General features: G+C 40.6%; 2 protein-coding genes across 7 annotated transcripts in view; both read right to left on the bottom strand.

The window, feature by feature from the left end:
• gab1 (GRB2-associated binding protein 1) overlaps window positions 1–6753 on the bottom strand; it is a 57312-nt gene extending 50559 nt beyond the window's left edge. For 5 of the 6 annotated variants that reach the window (XR_013098938.1, XM_004549340.3, XM_004549343.3 and 2 more), the window contains exons 1-2: window positions 6253–6753; window positions 5964–6119 (exon numbers count right to left, since the gene is read on the bottom strand). Coding sequence is in view for 5 of the 6 variants with exons in the window: in XM_004549340.3 (XP_004549397.1) it covers window positions 5964–6035 (72 nt within the window). In the remaining variant the exon portion in view is untranslated. The remainder of the gene's footprint in view (window positions 1–5963; window positions 6120–6252) is intronic. The other variant, XM_004549341.3, reaches the window with a different exon arrangement.
• A 4421-nt stretch (window positions 6754–11174) lies between these two features.
• usp38 (ubiquitin specific peptidase 38) lies at window positions 11175–20728 on the bottom strand. The gene is made up of 11 exons (XM_004549339.3): window positions 20377–20728; window positions 18493–19183; window positions 16129–16264; window positions 15632–15761; window positions 15401–15502; window positions 14840–14998; window positions 14458–14648; window positions 14276–14369; window positions 14066–14172; window positions 12536–13868; window positions 11175–11924 (listed from the first exon to the last, which is right to left on the bottom strand). The coding sequence occupies exons 2-11, from the start codon at window positions 19172–19174 to the stop codon at window positions 11760–11762; spliced, it is 3099 nt and encodes a 1032-aa protein (XP_004549396.2). The 5' UTR covers window positions 19175–19183; window positions 20377–20728; the 3' UTR covers window positions 11175–11759.
• Between the last annotated feature and the right edge of the window lie 378 nt (window positions 20729–21106).

The following is a 21106-nucleotide window of genomic DNA, read 5'->3' as shown; positions in this document are numbered from 1 at the left end:
TTAACTGTGTGTAAATGACAACTTTTTACAGTCAGCCACAGACAAAAGCTAACAGCCACTTTGATGTACACTATAAATGCTTTTTTGTTTTTCAGCTAAGAGGCCATAAGACCAGCACGGAGTAGGTCCTCAGTCTCCCTTTAGAGCCAGAGGAGGACCTTCAGGGTTCAATATTTTCCTTCATCCGGTCTACCCTGCAGCCCTGTGCTCTTGCTCTGAGGCCCTTGTAAGGGCTGCACAAAGTGTTCAGCAAAATCCTAATCTGTTTTCAGAAAGTGCATGCCAATAAACTACAGGGACTACAATGGTCTATGAAGCTATGTGCACCGGAAGGCAAGAACTGAGAAACTAAGAGCTAAGCAAAATTATTAAAAATCAAGGAGACAGTTATTTTATACATTTTCAAAACTGCTGCTGTTTAATTAATGTTTTGAACTAAAATTAAGGATTCCTTTCAATAGGAATTGTATTACTGTAATGTGAACAAGCCGAACAATGACGTTTAATTGAAACATGGCGGCTTCAAAATGGCACGCATAAACAGCCGTTTGAAGCAGTTATATACATATCTCTCTATCAACTCTAGATTAGATAGAGAGGCTGATTGAGAACTAAAGATTCTCGACAGAGAACCGGTTCCAAACTGTCCAGTTTATATTAATTGTCTGTCTCAGAGCTTATCAATTGCTTTCATCAGTGCTGACATCTTGTTTCTTGCAGTTTCACATAACAAAGCATGACGTCAAACCCCCGGCAGTGGAGCTTTTTCCACACCTGAAGTACATACCTGTTGGTTTTTTTTTTTGTTTGTTTAAATCTGGTTTCTACATCCTACATCAGACCCTGATGATAACCAGCAGCACTGATGCTGAAAACCTTTGTAGACCTACATGTTTCCCCAACGCAAAATATTGATCACCGATCAATGAGAGAATCCGTAAAAACAGACCTAGAATAAATAATGGCATCGGTATCAATAAAATGTTACCAGTAACTATCCTTATTCATTTCCTTTATCCGTTTTCACCTACACCTCCATGATGTGGTGGCAGAATTAACTGAGATACACCATTTTATCGAGCAGTGACGACAGCAACCTTGTAACTCGATCTCTGCATCTCCTTGGGTCCATGTGACAACACAACAGATGTCCTGAAGACATCCATCTCGAAAGCTGTTCCTTTAAGGATGCTTACACTAGTGGACACTGAGACAAATATGCACATTAGTTAAGAGAAATGAAAGAGAAAAAGGAGAAATGGATGGAAAAATGCAGTGCCAATGAAATGGAAAACCCCAGGGAGCAAGGCTGTACTGACCCTATGGTATATTTTGTATTTTTTAAAGCTGAGGTGAGTAGTTTTAGATACAAAAAACAAAATGCCCACATCGGTTTGGTACTAAATAGCGTAAAGACAGCAGTTTATTCTGGTCCCTGTTCTCAAAGGACATTGACAAACTAAAATGCTTGCACCAATGTAGCTGTAATGTGATTTTACCACAAAAAAAATAAAGTCAGTAATCACTAGCTTACTTTGCCAGCAAACCTCATGTAGCATGTGGCACCAAACTCACATTTAATCTAGGACTGCTCAATTGTGCCAAATAGTGAGACCAACATCAGTCGAACTTAGGGCTGTGCGATATGACCAAAATCTCATATCCCGATATAAGAATTCTATCGTCCCGATAACGATATAAATCACAAAAATGTACCATTTTCTGTAAATTCTGTGAATCTCGGGCAGCTCGTCTTGCGGGAAGTGTTTCCAGCTGCGCGTCATGTAGCTGGAGTCGAGTGTTTTAACAGATGCATGAAACTATACATTTTTAGACATAAGTTGTAACGGCCACCGTTACATTTGTGAGTATTTATTACACGGCGTGCTGCAGGGAAAAGCCTGTTCTAACGTTTGAGTCTAAGGTTTATTTTTTAGCACCTGGCGGCTCTTTTTTTACTTCTCATCCGTAAATAATCTGCTCTTTCACGTGATTCAGTTCATTTTGAAAAGTCTCAACAGGATCTTGAGCTTTATTGTGAAAGGTTTATGTGGAACATAAACAAGCGGACACGTGATGGTGTTACCGTAGTTGTTGCTAACGACAACGCATAAAAACAGGCGCTTGTCCATCCGTAGTGCGGTTATATTAAATATAAAAGAAAGAGAGAACTTTAAGAAATTAATATAGCCACTACAGTGACCATCAGAACGATGAAAAAATATTGCCGTAAACAGTTTATTTTGCGACACCACGAAACAAACGATAGCGTAAAATGAAACGATAAAAGTTTTTATATTATCATCCGATATATATCGTTATATCGAACAGCCCTAGTCCAGCTGAAAACCAAATAATTACCTTAAAAAAAAAAAAAAAGTGGCTTGGGGAACTGCAGATAGAGTCAGGGCCGCCCACATAGCAGCAAACTCGTCCACCTTCGGAAAAAAAAAAAAAAAAAAACTACAAAAGCCCTGGGGAGAGCTGCAGGTTCGCCTGCACCATTGCAGCTCAAAACATACGCTGACCTTTGTGTCGATTACATTAAATGCTGTGTCAGAAGGATAGCAGCTAGAGTTAAAAGGGAACTTTTACAGGATGTGATGGTATGGAGACAGTGGCACTGAAGAAAGAAAAAAAAAAAAAAGAGCTGGTGTAGCTGCAAGCAGCAAAGTTAAAAGACACTAACATTTTTGTTGGGGCTGAACAAGATTAGATAAAAGTACATCAGAGGGACAGCTAAGTCTGGGCGGTTTGGAGACAAAGTTAAAGAGAGATAGGATGAGATGGTTTGGATGTTTGCTGAGGAGTAAGGATAGTGGATATATTAGATAAAGGATGTTGAAGATGGAGCTGCCAGGCAGGAGGAAAAGAGGAAAGGCACAGAGACGATTTGTGGATGTCCCGAAGGAGGACATGCAGAAGTCTAGTGTGACATCAAAAGACGCTCCGAATAGGGTTAGAGGGAAGGTGATGAATTGCTGCGATGACCCATTAAGGCAGTAACCGAAAAGGAGAAGAAGAAGAAAAGGAAGAAGAAGCAGCAAGGAAGTAAAACAATTCAAGAATGTCTCATCTAATCCCACAAAAGCTCTCATGCTTCATAACCAGCTGAATTGTTTCAATTTAAAAAAGAAAAAGAAAAACAAGAGAGAATCAACTTCTCTATTTATTTGAGTTAGTATAATCTGAACAACTTGTAAGCACTTCCACTAATTACACAGCTTCATGTGACCGAGCTTGCTCAAACCACCCTGCTGTGTTTCCCAGTATTTTTAGATTTTAGATTGCTGCACTACTATAGAGGGCATTGTTGAAAGTTAGATCAGAGTATTAGTCACTGAAAAACAACTCTGATATGAACAGTCTGTAGCAGCCGTAGAAAATCTAATAAGAGCGAACAATGAAGAGGAAGAATCATGACCCACAATCTGAAGCTGTATTCTCGAAAGATTTAGCTGAACTCTGCTGTTACACTCTTATGGCCTCAATAAGTCAAACAGTGTAGAAATATATTTTCAAACAGGATTATGTCGCTACCTGTGACAGAAAGACTAAAACGTGGCATTTGCGTTGATAAACCCCCCAAAACGAAAGAAACCAGCTTGCAGTTTGTTCCTTGTTTGTATAAAAGCAATGGCCAACATTTAACTCAAAAATGTTTTCTTAACATTAAACAGGGAAAAAAAGATGCAGTTTATGCAGATATAAAAAACAACAACTATAATTTCGCAGCTTTAAACAGCTTAACTTCTACCTCACAAAATCACGAGTTTCCTCAGAGTTCTTAAAACACTAAAACAGTTACACAACTTGAGCAACAAGTTGTCATAACCATTTGAAAATAACTAGGTCCTCCAGTAGCCTACTTCTTTTTTTCTCCTGAGAAACTAACATTTGGGGTCATATTAACTTTTGTATTGTGGATGCAAACATTATTGTTATTTCAAATCATTTCAAAATAAGAAAGAAATAGCATGTTTTAGTCATTGATATTTTTAAGCGTCCCATATTGTATTATTCCCTCGCACCATGACTCTGTTTGATTAAAGTAAGTCAGGAATCAATATGAGGAGTTATATTGCTGTTGCTTCATGATTCATTTATTAGCCATTAGTTGTGCACAAGGCTGTTGGGAAATAGTGCAACTTTGAAAAAACTAAACAAAAGACTTTTTTGTAATGACCATACGAGATGCTGACTGCAGGTAACACAATAGTGATACCAAAGCCTGCCGCTACAGGCAAGATGCAGGTTTACAGAACTGGACCCCTCCATTTAATGCAAACTTTGCAAACAAAATTTCTAAACTTCTACATTAATAAGCAAAACACAGATTTCATTCATCAATCTTTGGTTTTTCCTATGAATTTTTAACTTGATGATGTCAAACTGTATGCATTCTTTGAATTTCTGTGGTTTAGTTGAAAGAAAAAAAAAAAAAAAGGAAATGGTTAAATATTCGCTTCGAGCACATTCATAAATTATTAAACTTCTGATAAAATCTATGCTAGTTTTACAAGAAAGCATTCGTCGATGACTATTCAGCACGCGTAGCTGCACCGACCAGGGGTTTTTCCCCCTCGCAGCTGAGAGGTTTCCTGGATGAGTACCCATGACAAAATAGTTTGCATGTCTGCCTTGCTTATTTGCAGTTTATGCACCAGAATCTGTTCAATAAACTAAATTTTTCACACACAGTTTTGCAAGATATCCGCAGACAGTTAAAGATAACAAACACTGGAAGCATTGGAAAGTCCAGTTTTTCTTGATTGCCTCATTCTTTAGCTGTTTTTTGTGCACGAACAGGATTCTTGTCTTCTCTGCATCTATCCCCATGTTTTCTCATGCTGCGTCAGAGCATGCATATGCAATGGGTGGGGTACACTTAATTATGAGTGGTCAGTAAAGGCACCTGATCTCACTTGGAGAAGGATTGTCCATTCCTGATCAAATCCTGGCCAACTCCAGATATGAACAGGGTCCTGGTTTTAAAAAAAAAAACAGCTGGAAACTGTTGTCACAAAGTACTGTACAACAAGGTGACCTCTGTCATCAAATAAAACACTATTCTGTAATAGATGTGATGCAGGCACTCAATGAACCCTGCTTCTAAGTGTATATTTTATGCTCTCTTGAACTTCTGGTTTCTGCAAAAACATCCCTTCTCTGATCTTACAGCTCTTGTATCAATAAAGATGCCGTGCACAAAGAAATCAAATGGGCTTGATGGCTAACAAAGCAGCTAATCAAGTTATTTGCTTTAGCCTTATATGAGAGGTTCTTCCAATAGCACACTAATTAAACAGAGAGAACAGGAACATAAAACTGTCAGTTACACTTGTGGGGGGAAAAAAAAAAAAATCAATGGCATGTCATAACTGATTGCATATCGTTTTAAAAGTATGTAAGACTGAATAGCAGGTGTGAGTAGAGACTGACAGAGCTGCAGATAAGACAACACAGGGATGTAAACAATGGCAGATATAGTAGATGTAATGACAGCCACAACTAGCTCTGATTTTGCAGTTGATTTGTAAATCATTTAACTCTCAGCGACCACCTTTGATACTCTTGACTGCGTGACTTCAAAAGGTAATCAAAGCACTGCGTTACTGGTCAAAGACAATCAAATTCTCCCGAGATAATGCTTGCCAGAGTCTCATGTTTGCTTCCCAAACAGCGGCCATGCGCCCCGCTGACGTGCCCTTGAGCAAAGCCTGTTAAGTCACGCTTAAGTAACTTTACTTTATATAAGTAACGCACACTTTCAGGTTCACCAACAAAAAGGGTAAGGGGGGGAGAGACAAAAGCTGATTGTTGCAATGCACACAAGATGAGGCCTACACATCGTCTGCACCCGGGGAGAGCCTCCAGGGAAAAGCATGCACGTTTTTTTCCTCCCTTTGGTCTAACAGGTTACTTTATTACAACGTAACAAAGAGGATATAAAGCGCACTTACGTAACGTCTCAACTTTTTTTCAGGAGGAGACTTTCTCAGCCACCCCGAGCACACCACCTCTCCCCCGCTCATTTCTGCTCCTTTTCTTGCTCTCTCTGGAGTTTGAGCCCGGATTGACGCTTGGCGCTGGTTGTTTTCGGGAGTGTCTTCTTGTACCTGGGGGGAAAAATAACAATAAAACAGTTAATATGAGGCTAAGACGGTGAAGTCAAAACATACTTCGAATATAAAGTTTGTTTTAAAAAAATGCTGTGCGTGTATGTGTGTTTTTAAAGGCGCAATAACCAACCGTCACTCCTCCGAAAGTGGACTCGCCGACACGTCAGTTCTGTGAAATGCACAGACCAGATTTCCACGAGTTGTACTCAAATAAACGTGTCTCCTTAGCTTGGAGTAAACATAAACCCCGGCGGCACCGCCTTTTGAACAAATATCAGCGGTGACTTTTGTATTTTGTTCAAACTGGAAGGCTGTGGGGGCAAAAAAAAAAGAGGAAAAAAGAAAAGAAAAAACAGGCGCAGACAAATGAAAGTCGGCAAGTTTTTTTTGTTGTTGTTATATTTAACGTCTCATGCTAATTCCCGTCAAAGTGAAGCGATTCCCATCTGGAGAGGTCGGGTGTGCATGTCCCACACTGTACCGGTGCATAGTTGTCGTCTGAACGCAAATTAAAACAAGCTCGACCGTAAACACGGTGGTTTCGCCTAGCTTTCCTACCAGTTTACTCCCATGGTTCCTTAATTGTGATTGACAGGGTGGCTCCGTCTTTCCCTAAACTCACCCTCCTCTGGAACACTACTGAATGGAGTTAACAGCCGCATAGGCGAGAGGACCGGAAGTTATTGGTTTGTTTTCAAAATAATATTAGCACGCTTTGAAGCTGCCTTTAGTTTAGAAACGTAGTAGTGTAAGTTGCTATTTTTAGTCTTGATTGACAGGTTGACATCTACCTTTTCTCATCTAAGCAATACTGTAGTACTATGGCTAGTTCTGTAAATTGATAAAGGCTACATTGTTATAAAGAACATAGAATATATTTTCATTTTTACACTCCAGAATATTTCTTCATGGTAATATTCGCACATACGAGGCACGACTCAACGTGGTTTAATTTCTAGAATGTTATTTTGAAATTCAAAGTCGGAAGTTGATGTTTGTTCCGACTGCTTGATGCGGTTCTTCAGAGCACAAACTGGAGAGGCGGCGGCGTGCAGGGAAAGCTGTAGAGCTTCCATCATGGGACATGTAGTTCAAACAGTTCTCTGTGTCCCGTTCCTAAAAAAATAACAGTGTTGTTTAGCTTTTTGTAGATGACGCATAACGTTAATACAGAAGCATGCACCTCTTGGTGAAGACAATGAGCTTAAAAAAAGCGACAATGAAAGGACCCGCCTCAACCCCTAGGGTCCCAACAAATCACTGCATGTCTAGACTACACTATCCACAATGCTGCTGGAGTCCCCAGAGAGGAATCTGTATACAATCATGTTAAAATAGACTCAGTAGTCTATTTACATGATAGTTTTTTAACGTTTTTATCTATGAATCCGTGTCTCTATTTATTTACAAAGCTATATCATCTCTGTCACTGCTAAATTTAAATCTACTTCCCATACCATTTATTTGAATCTAAAAATCCACAGAGCCTAAAGCTACCAGCAATCTCCTCACAGGCTACAGTCCAGCACCAAAGCTGTTAGAAAATGTTTTTTCCTGTAAGCCTGGATGTGGTTCACTAGAAATATGTCAATATCCCGGGGGACCAAAAAGACCATCTATAACTGGTCCTTTCTACTGGCAAAGGCGTGTTTCCTATGGAATCCGAGTGGAATTTGAGGAATCCTATTGGTATGGTTATGCTTCTCCGAAAGGATGTTTCCCTGTTATTCTGTGATTAATGACTTTGCCAGTCTATTGACACATGGCCTGTTTCCACAGCATTAGTCCTGATGAAGAAACAGGGAGCAATTAAAGGCTGTAGACACAACACAGCAACCCCAATTAATTCTCTTTGAGAGCCATATGTGCACATCATCAAAAAGCAAAGGCCTAGAGTCTCCAGAGTTAAGATTTAAAGGTTCATGTGGGTATTATGTTACCTGTTTCCAGCTTTTCAGTATTACCTAGAAAGACAGACCTAAAATATGGTGTCAGTATATTCCAGATGAGCTATAGATTGTCTGCAAATTATCTAACATAGTAACAGGCTACTGAATGGATACAGAATATTGAAAATACATCCACAAAAAGCAAAAAAATTCCACCAAACAGGAGGTTTGCTTGCTTAAAAAGGAGTCTTGAGATTTTTTATTTTCCAAATGTCCTTTGGGCCTCACATGCCACTGTGTATTTACCACATCAATTAAAAATGTGTAAAAAGTAAACATTTGCTAATGATTTTGTGTTTCTGCATAAAAAAAAGACAACTATAATTTGCCTGTGGGAACAGTATGTGATGGCATGTGACTCTGCAGTTCCCTTTTCCAATACTGGTTTGAGTAGACTCCATTTGACAAAGCGATTTTGCAATCGAAGCACGGAAAAGAGGAATCATCACATGTTTTGACCAATTATGCAGCAACATAGAGCTCTTTGATTAGTTTATTCAACTTAAAAAAATAAAACCGAACACACACACACATATGTGTTTGTTTTGTTTTTTGTTTGTTTGTTTTGTCCCAAAGCACATTTTGAACAACACCAAAGGCATTTCAGATTTCACACAGGTGGTTGGTTGTTGCACTCTGGAAATGGAATGAAGGTGAGTGTTATTAACCTTCTGTGTGCCGCGTCTTCAAATCCCATGACCCATTAAAGCTGACATAGCAACAAGCTGCAGCCATGCTGAGTGTATTTCAGCTTGTGTTGAAAGTTCGGACTTAAAAATATACACTAGTTTTAAATATATATATATATATATATATAAAATTTTTGTTCATGACGGTGCAGATTTCTGACATTTTGTGTAAACTTAAGCATGTAACAATTTGATTATTTCATTATTATTATTAGTTTTATATCATACTTATTATACAGGCTATACAGAACATAGAATCAAAATTCCTACGTTTTATGTAACTGAAATGTTTAATTATGTAGGCTAAAGAAAATAATTAAGTTATATACTATATTTGTATGAAACGTGTATACTTGCTGCATTTGAATCATTTTAACCATATGTAACACCTGCATATGTGTTTTTTAAGAAAAGGCTCTGATTTTGCCAGCCCATTTGACTTCCATGCCATGCACTCTCGTGCCACCCTAAGAAAATTTGTCTACATCCGCCCCTGTATACAATTAAAAAAACAAAACAAAAACCACCCACACCCACCCACAAACATTTGCAGCAGAACTAAATGCCCAAGTGGTCAGTATATTTCTTGCAATGGAAATGCTGATACTATTGATTCTGAGAAGAGTGTTGCATAAATGAAGGTAACTCTCAGTGCAACCACACAGTATTTTAAGAAAGAAATGTAGACGATTAATATTATATATATATATATATATATATATATATATATATATATATATATATATATATATATATATATATATATATATATACATATATATATATACATGTATATATACATATATATATACACATATATATATACATATATATATATACATTGGAGTCTTCTCTCACCCCCATTCTCTGCGACCTGCTGGAGCGGGGGGGCTAGGAGGAGGAGTTGGCCGTCCGACTGCGGTCTGGAGTGTGGGGCCTCCCTGCTGCTGCGGAGTCGGGGCGGTCTGCCTCCCCCCACCGCAGGGAAAAGGGAAACACCACCTGGGTCTGGGTGCAGTTCCCCCCTCCAGGGGCAAGGGTACCTAGACCCGGTTTGTAGAGTACGCTTGGGGAGTGTGATCGTGTGTACAGCGTCTCTTTATGTCTGTCTCCACGTTGGTTGAGTGTGGAGTAAGTGCATATGAGAGCATGAGGGTGGGAATGGATGTTTGTATATGTGTGTGCCTGTATGTCTGTGTCTATATGTCAGGTTGGGTGTCAGGCGCCACCTCTCTGGGGACATCTCAGGCCCTCCAAGGTTTGGAGGCCTATCTCCCCCTACCACCACTTCCCCTGCCAGTGGCGGACCCCCTCAGACATCGGTGCGTTGGTGGTTCTTTGTGTCCGGGGATGGGCGTCCAGGTACACACCGGCTCACTCCTTGGCGGCCGCTTATTGGGGCCTGGAGCCTGGTGCTCACTCGGGCCACTTCGGAGGTGGGGTGCCCCCGGCCTCGGTCACTCAGGCACGGCTGGTTGCCGGCGGAGCTCACGGGCGCGTCACTGCAACTCCCCCTGGCTTCTGCTCCGCGGCTGCTGAGTGAGCCCTCATCTGGGACTCTCCTCAGCTCTTTCTGGGACAGTGGCGCGGCTGCCCCTCTGTTGGTCTTCCTTGGTCTCTTGTGTTCTGGGGGCCTCTGGATGTCTGGAGTTTTGATCTCCTCCATACCTGCTTCATGCCCTGGAGGACGGGGCTGTGGCCCCCCCACACCCTCTAGCAGATCATTACATGAAGGAACCTTTAAAAAAAACAAAAAAAACAAGCGCGTCCATGCTCAGAGGTGTACACACAGGTGATCACACCCACAAACTACACCCTTTTTGGCTCCTACCTCAAAGCACACTGTGTTCTGTTGATCTTATGTGCTGCACAATGTTTAATATTTAGTATTTACTGTCATATTCCCATATATCATTGTGATGTTGTTTATTCTATTACTCTTGTTCTCTTCTGCTTGTTTTCTTTTTTCTTTCTCAGCAGGTGATCCAGGTGATTGATATATGCATTTTTTATTTCTTTTTTTTTTTTCTGCTCATTCTGTTGGTTTTTGGTTTTTGCCCTTCTCCCCCGTCCCTCTTCTCAGCTGTTTCTCATTCCCTCTTTCTTTCTCCCCTTCTTTCCCCCAGTCAAGTCTGTCCCGTATTCAGTAAGTGAAAATAAAATAAACAATAAAAGGTGAATCAAATGGACCATTACGGCAAGGCTGGGATGGTCAATTTGGTAAAGTAAATCCGTTGGGCATCTTTCTTTGCCTTTAGACAACAATTCTGATGGCAAAAGAGCCAAACGGGACAGGCAAAAAGAAAAAAAAACCAAAAAACAAACAAACATATACATATATACACATATACATACACACATACACACACATACACGTGTGTATCTATATAGATACACACAAGTCAATACTGTAATCAATTTGAAGTTCTTTTATTTGAAGTCATATGTACATTTATTGCATGTCTTGTATGAAACAGAGTACAGATCCCAGGCACAATATCCTCAATAATAAAATACCACAGCTCACAATAAGCTGCAAGTAAAAACTTAAAGTATGATAAATAAAAATTAAACAAATCTGTATTTCCAACAGATGAATGCCTTCTGTCTGTTTATTAGAAGATTAATCTGAAGTCGTTTGTATAATATTGAATCATATCCTGCCAAAATTCTTTCATTTGAGACAGAAATATATTTGCACCAGTGAGTAATAGCCACCCCGAGTTTTGACATTTGTAGGATTAACAGGAGATTACAATGTTTTCAAATCACAAAAATAAATAAAGAAAAATCATAGATGACTAACCAAAACTTTTAGATTTAAAGAAAATCAAATGAAGAATCAGAGCCAGTTTTGATGTGTGTTGCTAGATCATTTCAGTGCTCCTCCTTTGCTATACATAGTGAGAAGATTCAGCGTCCTGTGGGATGAGCCCAGAACTCCCTTAGCACCAGTTCATCTGGATTTCCTGCAGCATTTTTATGCCTCTCTCTCTCTTTCAGAAGACCAGTCTACTAATAGTATTGAAGCCTCCGCCTCCTCCTCCTCCTCCAGATGGGCCGCAGCTCCCCGGTGGGTTATTGTCATCTGAACCGTTGGGCCTGAATGAGCAGGAGGATGATGGGGCCTGAAGAGCCTGGGTCCGAGCGCTGAGCTCCTGCTCCTAACGACAGCAAGCAGGGGAGAGAAGTGTTATTTCCAAGCGAGATTATATTTAAGCTTAAACAGCACTCAACTTTGCTGTGACAAAGAAGCAACGCTAGTTTGCGTGTGCTTGAAAGTCCATCAGAGCTTTCGCTGCATGTAATTATAGCACGCCCTAGAGGAGATTTACTGCAGTTGTAATGAAAAAAAAAAGTGTGGTGGAATGTCAACTCGATGGAGCACAGTTCAATGACTCGTGAAATTACTCTTCACATCTTGTAACAGGACAGTTCAGATGTGCAGTCCAAATAAAAAACTCCTACACACTACATCTCCAAGTTATCCGTAAAAGCACGGCCTGCTTTCCCTTCACCTCTTTCCACCTCGGTGACTCTCTGACTTTTATAACCTCGATTCTTAGAAGTGTTAGTGTTAATGAGGCTTTAAGTCATGTTTGTGTAAAACAGGCAAAATAAGCACAATTTCTATCCAAATACCCTCAGAGTTCTTAAACCACAGATTTAATACGAGCTAATCGCTTCACACTTGAATTTATAGGCAGTGACAGTTTTAAAGGGTAACTGAACACCAGTATATGGAAGTGCATTTCATGTGTTCAACCCAACGTACCTGTAAATAGAGCTTGTTGTCTTTGATAATAGCATCCAGTAGTTCTTTCTGCAGAGGAGGCTCGGCACTCAGTCTCATTCCATTTGCCATTAGTCCCCCATTTAAGCTTTGCCCTGGTAGCTCCTGTTTCCTGTACATGAGCACATAAGCGGTGTCCTTGGGGAAGCGATTAGTAATGTTTTGCACTGATTGGAAAGATGTGAATGTTACTCTGCTATCATTGAAGAGCAGCCAATCTTTTGCCTCCTGGCTACTATTAGGCAGCATTTCGCTTTGTTCACGTGGAAGCGAGGGAGCTGAGCAGGTGTAGAGGTTGGACTCGGCCTGGGCGTTCCCTAAATCCTCTTTGATGCTGTACTGGTTGTCTGGATGCTGTGCCCCATCTGTTCCATTAATATTACGACCATAAGAGTAATAGTGGCCGCTCTCTGACGATATACCAGAATGTATTACGACCGAGCTGAGGACATAGGGGACCGACTGAATCGCCCTGCTCATCTCCTCTGCTCCATCTATCCTTGCCTTCTCCTCTTCCTCATCGTGTTGCGATGATTTGAGTTTCTTGGCCAGATTCTCGCTGCTCTCAGGAGAATCCACTTGCAAAGGAGACGAGGTAGAAGAAGAACACTGTGTAGGTACGGAAGGGTCATGTACAGGAAGTCTGATCAGCGGTGGGATGGTGACATTATCAAGAATCTTCCTACGGACATGGCATTTGGCGTCATATGAAAATCGCAGCAGAGTGAGAATCAAGTATTCAGGGGCAGACACCACTTTAATGGTCTTCTCTGCCCGCTGGAGGGAGCTACACTTCTCGCAGAAATAGGCGTTGTCTCCGTCGAGGATTTCCGGAGCCAGAAAATAATTCACCAGGTCAGGCACGGAGAGAGGAGGCTCATTTGTTACTGGCACAAAATGGGCATTGCTAGCTGGAGCTTTGGCCGAGCTTGGCTCAGGAGCTTCGCTGCCACCATTGACAGATCCCTGACAGAGAGCTTTGGGCTCTTCTGATTGCCTCTGTGTTTGAGGGCCATCCTGTAAAGTGGTACCTGGACAAAAGGCCAAAGAGAGGTCTGTAAAAGGTTCTTCTTTCTCAGAGATGCAGTTGCACAGCATACAGCAAATGCTCGTGATTAGCTTCCCTCCAAACATCTTTTCTATCAAAGTCCTTGTGTCATCTCCAGGTTTGGCCTCTGCTAGAGGCAAAATGGTCTGTTCATTGTCTTCCTGAGCAGACGTTGTTGCAGGGTCTTTGGAGCTCGTGTCAGCTGGGGAGGCAGCTTTTGGTTCAGCTGAATCCAGTGCCTGAAGGGTTTTCTCCTCCTCGTGTAACCTTGGGATCAGAAAACACTCAGCTTTTTATTGAAAAAAAATCAAACAAATTAGTGCAACGGCTATGTCTTTGTTTAAACACAGTTTACAAACAGTATTCATACGCAGTTAGCACTCACAATGCTTTATATTCATTAACATTTATTCCATTCCGCTTTCAGTAATGCAAATGATTGACAAGCTATTAATTTAAAATACCTGTCTAAAAGAAATCTGAGGTACTCTGAACAGTCCTGCTGAGAACCCACGTTGAACCAGGGGGGGCGGGACGCTTCCAAGAAGTTTCTGGGAGCATAGGCCGCCCTCTGTAGGACAGATAAACACAAATGAATGAAACACGTTAATATCTGCTGCTGTAGTTCTCCACTAACAATGCTTGTAATTGCTACTTAACAGGGCAACACTAACCTGAGTGTGTGCGAGGAAAGCAAAGAGAAGCTGAAGCTTTTTCATTAGTGTGTTGGAACCGTTTAGATGCAATGATAAAACATGCCTCCTGAAACTGAAGAAAGAGAAAGAAAAGTTGGTTTCATATTTCATTTCACAACAAGAACACCTGCTTTTACAGATTTTATGTCTAAAAGACTCACTCTGTGGCCATAAAAAGGGTCTGGATGATGCTGTTCATGTAGCAGGTGTTCCCCAAGTTGACTAAGCCTGTTTTGCCCGTCTCAGACTTAGCTTGCCTCAGCAGACCAGAGGCAAACGAGTTGGACTGAGACGTCCAGGCACTTTGATTCAACACCAGTTTGATCTTCTCTTCTGCAGATTTTGGTAGATCCTGAAAAGAAAAGAGACGTTTTTAACACAGTAAAAATGCAAAGTAAAAGTAACAGAAAGTCTAACTGAAGCTCCTCATTGCATATCATGTTTCATTTATAATGATCCAAATAAATAAAACATGGACCTGATGTGTTTTGTTATCGTTGAAATATCCAACTACAGAAAGAAGTGTTCTCCCCACTTGGTTACCTTGATGGCCTCCAGTATGTTGTCATAAAGGTCAGGGAAGCCAGAGTACTGGTACATCATGCAGTGTATGAGCTCAGTGAACTGCAGCAGGAACGCTTTGCTAGTGGGAAGCCCATCTGTCCTTAAGGACTGAACTAGATCTACTACATGTGGAACAACCTAAGAGAGAGAAGGGAATAAAGAGAAGAGAAAAATGTTGACTACACCATAGCGCTGAAAACAGCAGAAGGTACAGCTAACATTAATCATAAATATCTGTGGTGCGGTGAGCCACGGGGTGGTTGCACATCAGAAACCCCACAGAGGTCTCATTTGCAGAGTATTTTTGAGCCTATTCATGTTTTTAGAATCTAATGAAATTGGCCAATTCAAGGGCTATTGCTCTGCATTTAAGTGCTTCACACATCATTAGTGAGAGTGTGGTGCCAAGCCCAGAGTTCTGGGAAAAGACGTCTATGCAGCTTTGAAGTAATTTAAGCCAGAAGAGACGAAAATGAGAAAACCAATAAAGTGGCCATACGAGAGGGAAATGGGCTGTGAGGACACAAGAGACCCCCTTACCAAATGGAAGGCCTCGGGAGAGTGCTGGAAACTCAGCAGCATGTGAGAGAGCACGGCCAGCGCCCCCTGACGCACAATGGGGTACCACAGACGACTGAATACCTATGGGTGGAGTTTAAAAAAATAAAATAAAATCATCTGTTGCGAACATGTTTATTTATAGAGGTGCTTCAGTAAAATGCACACAATTTCCATCTATTAGAAACTCATTGAAGAGTTCTCATTACAAACCAGTTCAATTTTAAGCAAAGTGACATCTATGAGGATAGTGAACTTCTGAACAGCAGCCAGGCCTTTCAGCAGAGCGATGACCCAGGTATCTACATGTTGGGCAAGAGGCCAAGATAACCAGTCAATCATCCTAGATGGACAGAAAAAGGATATGTTAACAGCAAATGACTGGAACAAACCCACCCACTCTTATTAAATAGATCTACAGATTTTCAGTTAAGATAATGTTCAAGCCATTTATACATGCATCCTAAAAACTGTACTTCTCCAGTTGTACAGTACTCTGTTTATAGTAACCATTGTCCATATGTAAATATGTAAGAAAAATTGTGTATGTTTCTGTTCTGTGTCCTGTGTACTGTTTGTTTGTATGTGTCTTTCTGGCTGCTGTTACAACCAAATTTCCCCTTGTGGGACAATTAAAGGATTATTCTATTCTTGTATTTAAATACTGTGGCACTTCTTTTGAACTCAAATAGCTCAGTGTGCAATTTCACCTGCAGAGTGCTTTAGTCATGTTTGCGTCTCTGACGTTCTGGTCTGTGGTGAGGCTCTTGATAAGCACTGTGATCATCTGGACAGGGATATGCTGGACCAGGCTGGCCAGTGCAATGGCTGGGTCAAAGGAAGGGTCTGCGATAATCAAATACATAATGTTAGTTTTTCTTTGTGTTCCAGCGGACACGTGTTGGGATACAAATTACACTTACAGTCTGTAAGAGAAAATAGAAAAAGAAACAAACACTAAGGTTGAACAATATGAAAGTAGAGGTTTATCATCATGAAAACACGATCACAATCATCTATGGTGCTTTATGCATCCTCTATGAAGAGGGGGGATGCTCTGCGGATATTAGGAAAGCATTCCAGGGGCACTGTTCGCCTGAACAATATCAATAAAATGGAGGCCGAGGGACCTTTCAATCCAAAGCGGATCTGCTCACAGAGCTCAAACACATACTGTCCATATAATATTTGAAACAATTTCCTGCTTCAAACCCAGAACATCAATAACATTTACCATCAGCTACTGCAACTTTGACTTCAGCTGAAACTCTCTCAACTATTAGAAGAGTGAAACTGCCCAAGAAAAAAAAGACTGTGTGTGTGTGTGTGTGTGTGTGTGTGTGTGTGTGTGTGTGTGTGTGTGTGTGTGTATACACATACACTCAGTCTTTTTTTTCTTTATGTTTTTTGGGCAGTTTCACTCTTCTAAAAGTCTCATATATCTCAAATACACAAAGGAATAGTGGGAAGTGGGGAACTGGAAAAACTTAAAAACCATCATCACATAAGCAAGTTAAAACAAAAATTTCTGTGACTTAAAAAAAAAATCAATATACTTTTCATGCATTTTGTAAATCACTCTTATTTATTAGGGTTGGAGATGGTTTTGATCTTCCATACTTCAAAAAAATAAATAAATGAATCAGTTGATATGAGTGCATAAATTAGGACTAACCATGATTTTACAATGTAAGATGTAAATTATTAAATAAACTAAAACAAATACTTTGTGTGGCTAGGTCATTGTACCCACCAACTCCAGAAATGATTAAGAGCTGTAGCTTCAGCAGAGTGGGTGTGCGTCTTCAAGGAGGCGCACACACGTTTTCTTAAAAACAAGAATAAATCACGCTAAACAGACTGTGAGAATAAATGACAGTAAGTATTAGCTGTCTCTCCACTGAGCTTCTCTTCAGTTGGATGGGCTCATACTCCACCCATCTGAAGTGCACTCCTAATTCTGCTCTGGAGCCTAGATGAGGTAACAGTGTAGCAGCAAATGAACCAGCACTCAACCAGCTGCAGATTCTGGTTGGAGTTCCCCTCCACCTCTCAATAAAAAATCCAGAGCAGATCAAAGAGTATCATTACTAGCTGAAGTCCAAGACAAGACAGTTATACTGCCCTTCACATACCTTGCAACTCAAAAGTCCCTCCCTAATTAGCGTGTTCCAGAAAGAGCGAGAAAGAACAACAACTTAAAACAAAAAACAAACAAACAAACAAACCAGGATTTGTTTGGCTTCTTAGCAACGTAAAGCTATTCAGGAATCAATAGCAATAGAGCAAAAGTCTTGCTCTTTTCTACCTTAAAACACCACTGCACAATCATGTTAGAGCCTGGTCTGTGCTTAGCTTACTTAGTAAGTCACAAATACATAACAGTGGCAGTACAAATGAAAAGTTTTATGATTTTCCTGCTATTTACATTTAGTGCCACCATGTTTGTTAACTGCAGGTTACTACTCTGACTTCGCAAGTGGCAAAAGCAAATCAAAGGGGGAGTTTGAGATTCAAATTTTGACTGGGAACTCAGAAATTCAGGCTTATTCAGGAGCACATCATTAGTCTATCAAACTGGGGGATGGGTATCACAACAGTAGCCTGATGAACCTCTCAGGAGATGGTAGAAGACAGGAAGGGCTGGTACTAGCGTGTTTGCTGTGACTGAACTTTCAGAATAAGAGTACGGGCATTACCCAACAGCATCATTAATTGGTGGATGGCAGTATGCCAGGGAAGCCCACTCAAATGTGTGTCGAAAATATAAACAGCTGAATTCAAAGTCATTTAAGAGCATTTGAGCTGTGGGCAATCTCTGAGGAAGAGATGTAAATATCAAATAATATTTCTGTTTGAAATGCCCATCCTTAACGCTACTATTAACAAAATCCAAATTTGCTCTTTATGTTGAGTATTTCTTTTTTTTTTCCTTTCTTTTTTTTTTTTTTTTTAAATGGCATCTATAACAACAAATGTCTCAAAACTGAACCCATTTAAAAAAATGTAATCACGTATGAAATGACTTTCTTGTTCCTTTAAGGCACAATTTATATGGAATCAAAGAGTCTTACCTGTAGAGGCGATAATAGCAAAGACCTCCTGGAGTGAGGGCAGCAGCGTGGCTGGGTCAGCCTTCCAGATGTTCTGTAGCAGCGCGCTAACTTTCGTCACCTGACCAACATACTCTCTCAGTTCCTGCTCTTGGCTAGAAAAGCAGTGGAAGGAACTGATGGTCCTCACCAGCTGCTGGCAGAACAGAATACCCGACTTATCTCTTGGGATGCACTGCACAAAGTCTGACAGCAAAGTGCTCAGGCGGGCACAGAAAGCGGGATCAGGTCGTTCACACACCATCCTTAAAACCTCCACCTGGATCACACTAAAAATCTCCAGCACCGATGGGCAGCTGATGAGCAACCGCAGGCAGCAGTGAATGTATTCTACTATGGCGGGGTCTTTGCGGTCCAGCTGGCCGTAGCCCTGCTGGAGCAGACTGAGGACGAAGTCTTTGCTGAAGAAACGCTCAAACTCTGGGCGGTGGTAGCGTGCATAGGCTTCAAGAACCTGGGAGCCAATTTGCTTCTGGAAGGCATCTTCACCGAGCAAGATGAGGCGGGTGGTGAGTGTGAATAGTGCCTGACACTGATCCTCTGTCACTTCTCTCTCAGCTGCTTCCACTACCTTCTTCACAATGGCCTTCTTCACTGGAACAGAGTGATTGGAGCTCACCAGGCCCTCCAAAATCTTGTCCATGATGTCGATCTGTAGAGGAAAATTGAAAAAGTAATTAGGTGAAACATTTAAAAAAAAAAAAAAAAAAAAAGAGTCAGAAAACATCTGCAGTCACACTAAATGGTGCACTGAACATTTGTTCTGTCACAGTTTTTGTTTGTGATCACACACGTCACAGAAAACATTTTGACTTATGACTATAAAGCAAAGGTGTAAACAGTAAAATTATTAGATTAGAAATCACAATATCAGCAACACCGCTCATGTTGAGCAGTTTGGGAGACAAAATTAGAAATGCAAGGTTACAATTGGCCAGGCACAGACTCCAATGGGGCCCCCTGGATGGCTCTGGGAAGTGGGATTGAAGGCGTGCATTTTGGACATTTAACTGTATTTTTAAAGGTTTTACAACTTTACACCAAAAATAATTAAGTAATACTGTAGTTAACAATTAAATGACAGAACGGTTGCTTTTTCGCGATCTACATGACATCCCGTGACTTTTTCCGTAATTTTACAAATTTCTTAAAATTTACGCCCAAAGAGCGGCGCTGACAGATTTCTTTCATTTACTACCGTAGCATTTCTTTATCGTGTAGTAAAAACGAAAGACACTTATTTTAAGATATCGATGTAGATATCGATATAGCTGTTAAGATACCGCTCGGATTAAAAGGTGTAGTTGAACTTATTTACCTTAACGGGAAGGGGGGCATTTAAGGTGGTTTCAGTGGATCTGTCACTAAATATAACGCACGACTTTGCTATACATTTTTTTTTCAAGTTCAGCGTAATAAAACAAATTTAATGTATTGTCCATCTGCCTTGAAGACTGCACATTACATTACTATGTGCTATTTCACACGTGTTTTGCCTATGATCTATGACTCCTGCCGCTCTGTGTTGCTGCTGCTGTGGGGAATACACACAGATAGCCGACTAGCTTGCTAAAGCTAGTTGTAAAGTTAGCAGATATTTCTATATGTCTAGAAACTAAAGTACGGCTAGAATGAGCGTTAAAACTAAACCTGAGAAACAGTGCTGACCTCTCCATAGCGGCAGTTTTACTAACAAACTGCCCCCAACAAAAATACAATTAAAAGAATTTTTAAAAAAATTAGAAGAAGAAGAAAGAAACAGCCGAAGAGGCCTGCCGTTAGCCTACAAACTGACTTAGCATAAATGCCATCATGTAACTCAAATAATCCAACATGTGTGCTTACCCAAATAAAGCATGTCAACAGCGTCCGACCAGAGTAGCTTCTGCCGTCGGTCAGAGCTAAATGTCTTCAGAGAGATAAAACAGTTTTATGTGTATTTATTTTGGTCCATTTCCTCGCTCGGAAACAGCTGATTAACCGTACAGCGACGTCATTCCTATGGACAGAGACGGTGGTAGGACCCTTGGGGTGAAGCTATTTTTCTCTTAACTTTGCCTGTTCCGCTTTTGTTACATTTGTGTAACGGTCAGTCGTGTGGGTTTCCACGGATGGCGCTGCTGGCCGTTTGACACGCTTCCAGTTAAACGAAGCTGCGTTTCCGCGAGCATTTTCGAGAACCTTTATCCTTTTATTGTACACTTCGTGTGTTGCGTTCAACCACTACTCGTTCATCTGCCCTTTTTTGGGATAACGCTACGATTAAAAAAAAAATCATGAAAAGATGGAAACCTCCCAGCTTCCACCTAACATCCAGATTGATCTGCATCTTGGAATTGTGATTATCAAAGACTTTATTTTCACATTTTTGCATCCATCTGCACTTTCACACTGAATTAAGGAGATGTTGTTTGTTATACGAATGGAAGAGTTAGGCATGTGTAATTTAACAAGAGATAGGGGCATTTTCTTCTCGGCCCAGTAGGATATGTAATCTTGTTTGTACATCTTTGTTTTTTTGGGTTTTTTTTTTTTAGCGTTTTTTAATACTACTACTACTAATAATAATAATAAT

Source organism: Maylandia zebra, linkage group LG6 (assembly GCF_041146795.1).
Source record: "Maylandia zebra isolate NMK-2024a linkage group LG6, Mzebra_GT3a, whole genome shotgun sequence".
Lineage (NCBI taxonomy): Eukaryota > Metazoa > Chordata > Actinopteri > Cichliformes > Cichlidae > Maylandia > Maylandia zebra.
This window is presented reverse-complemented; position numbering and strand designations above follow the sequence as displayed.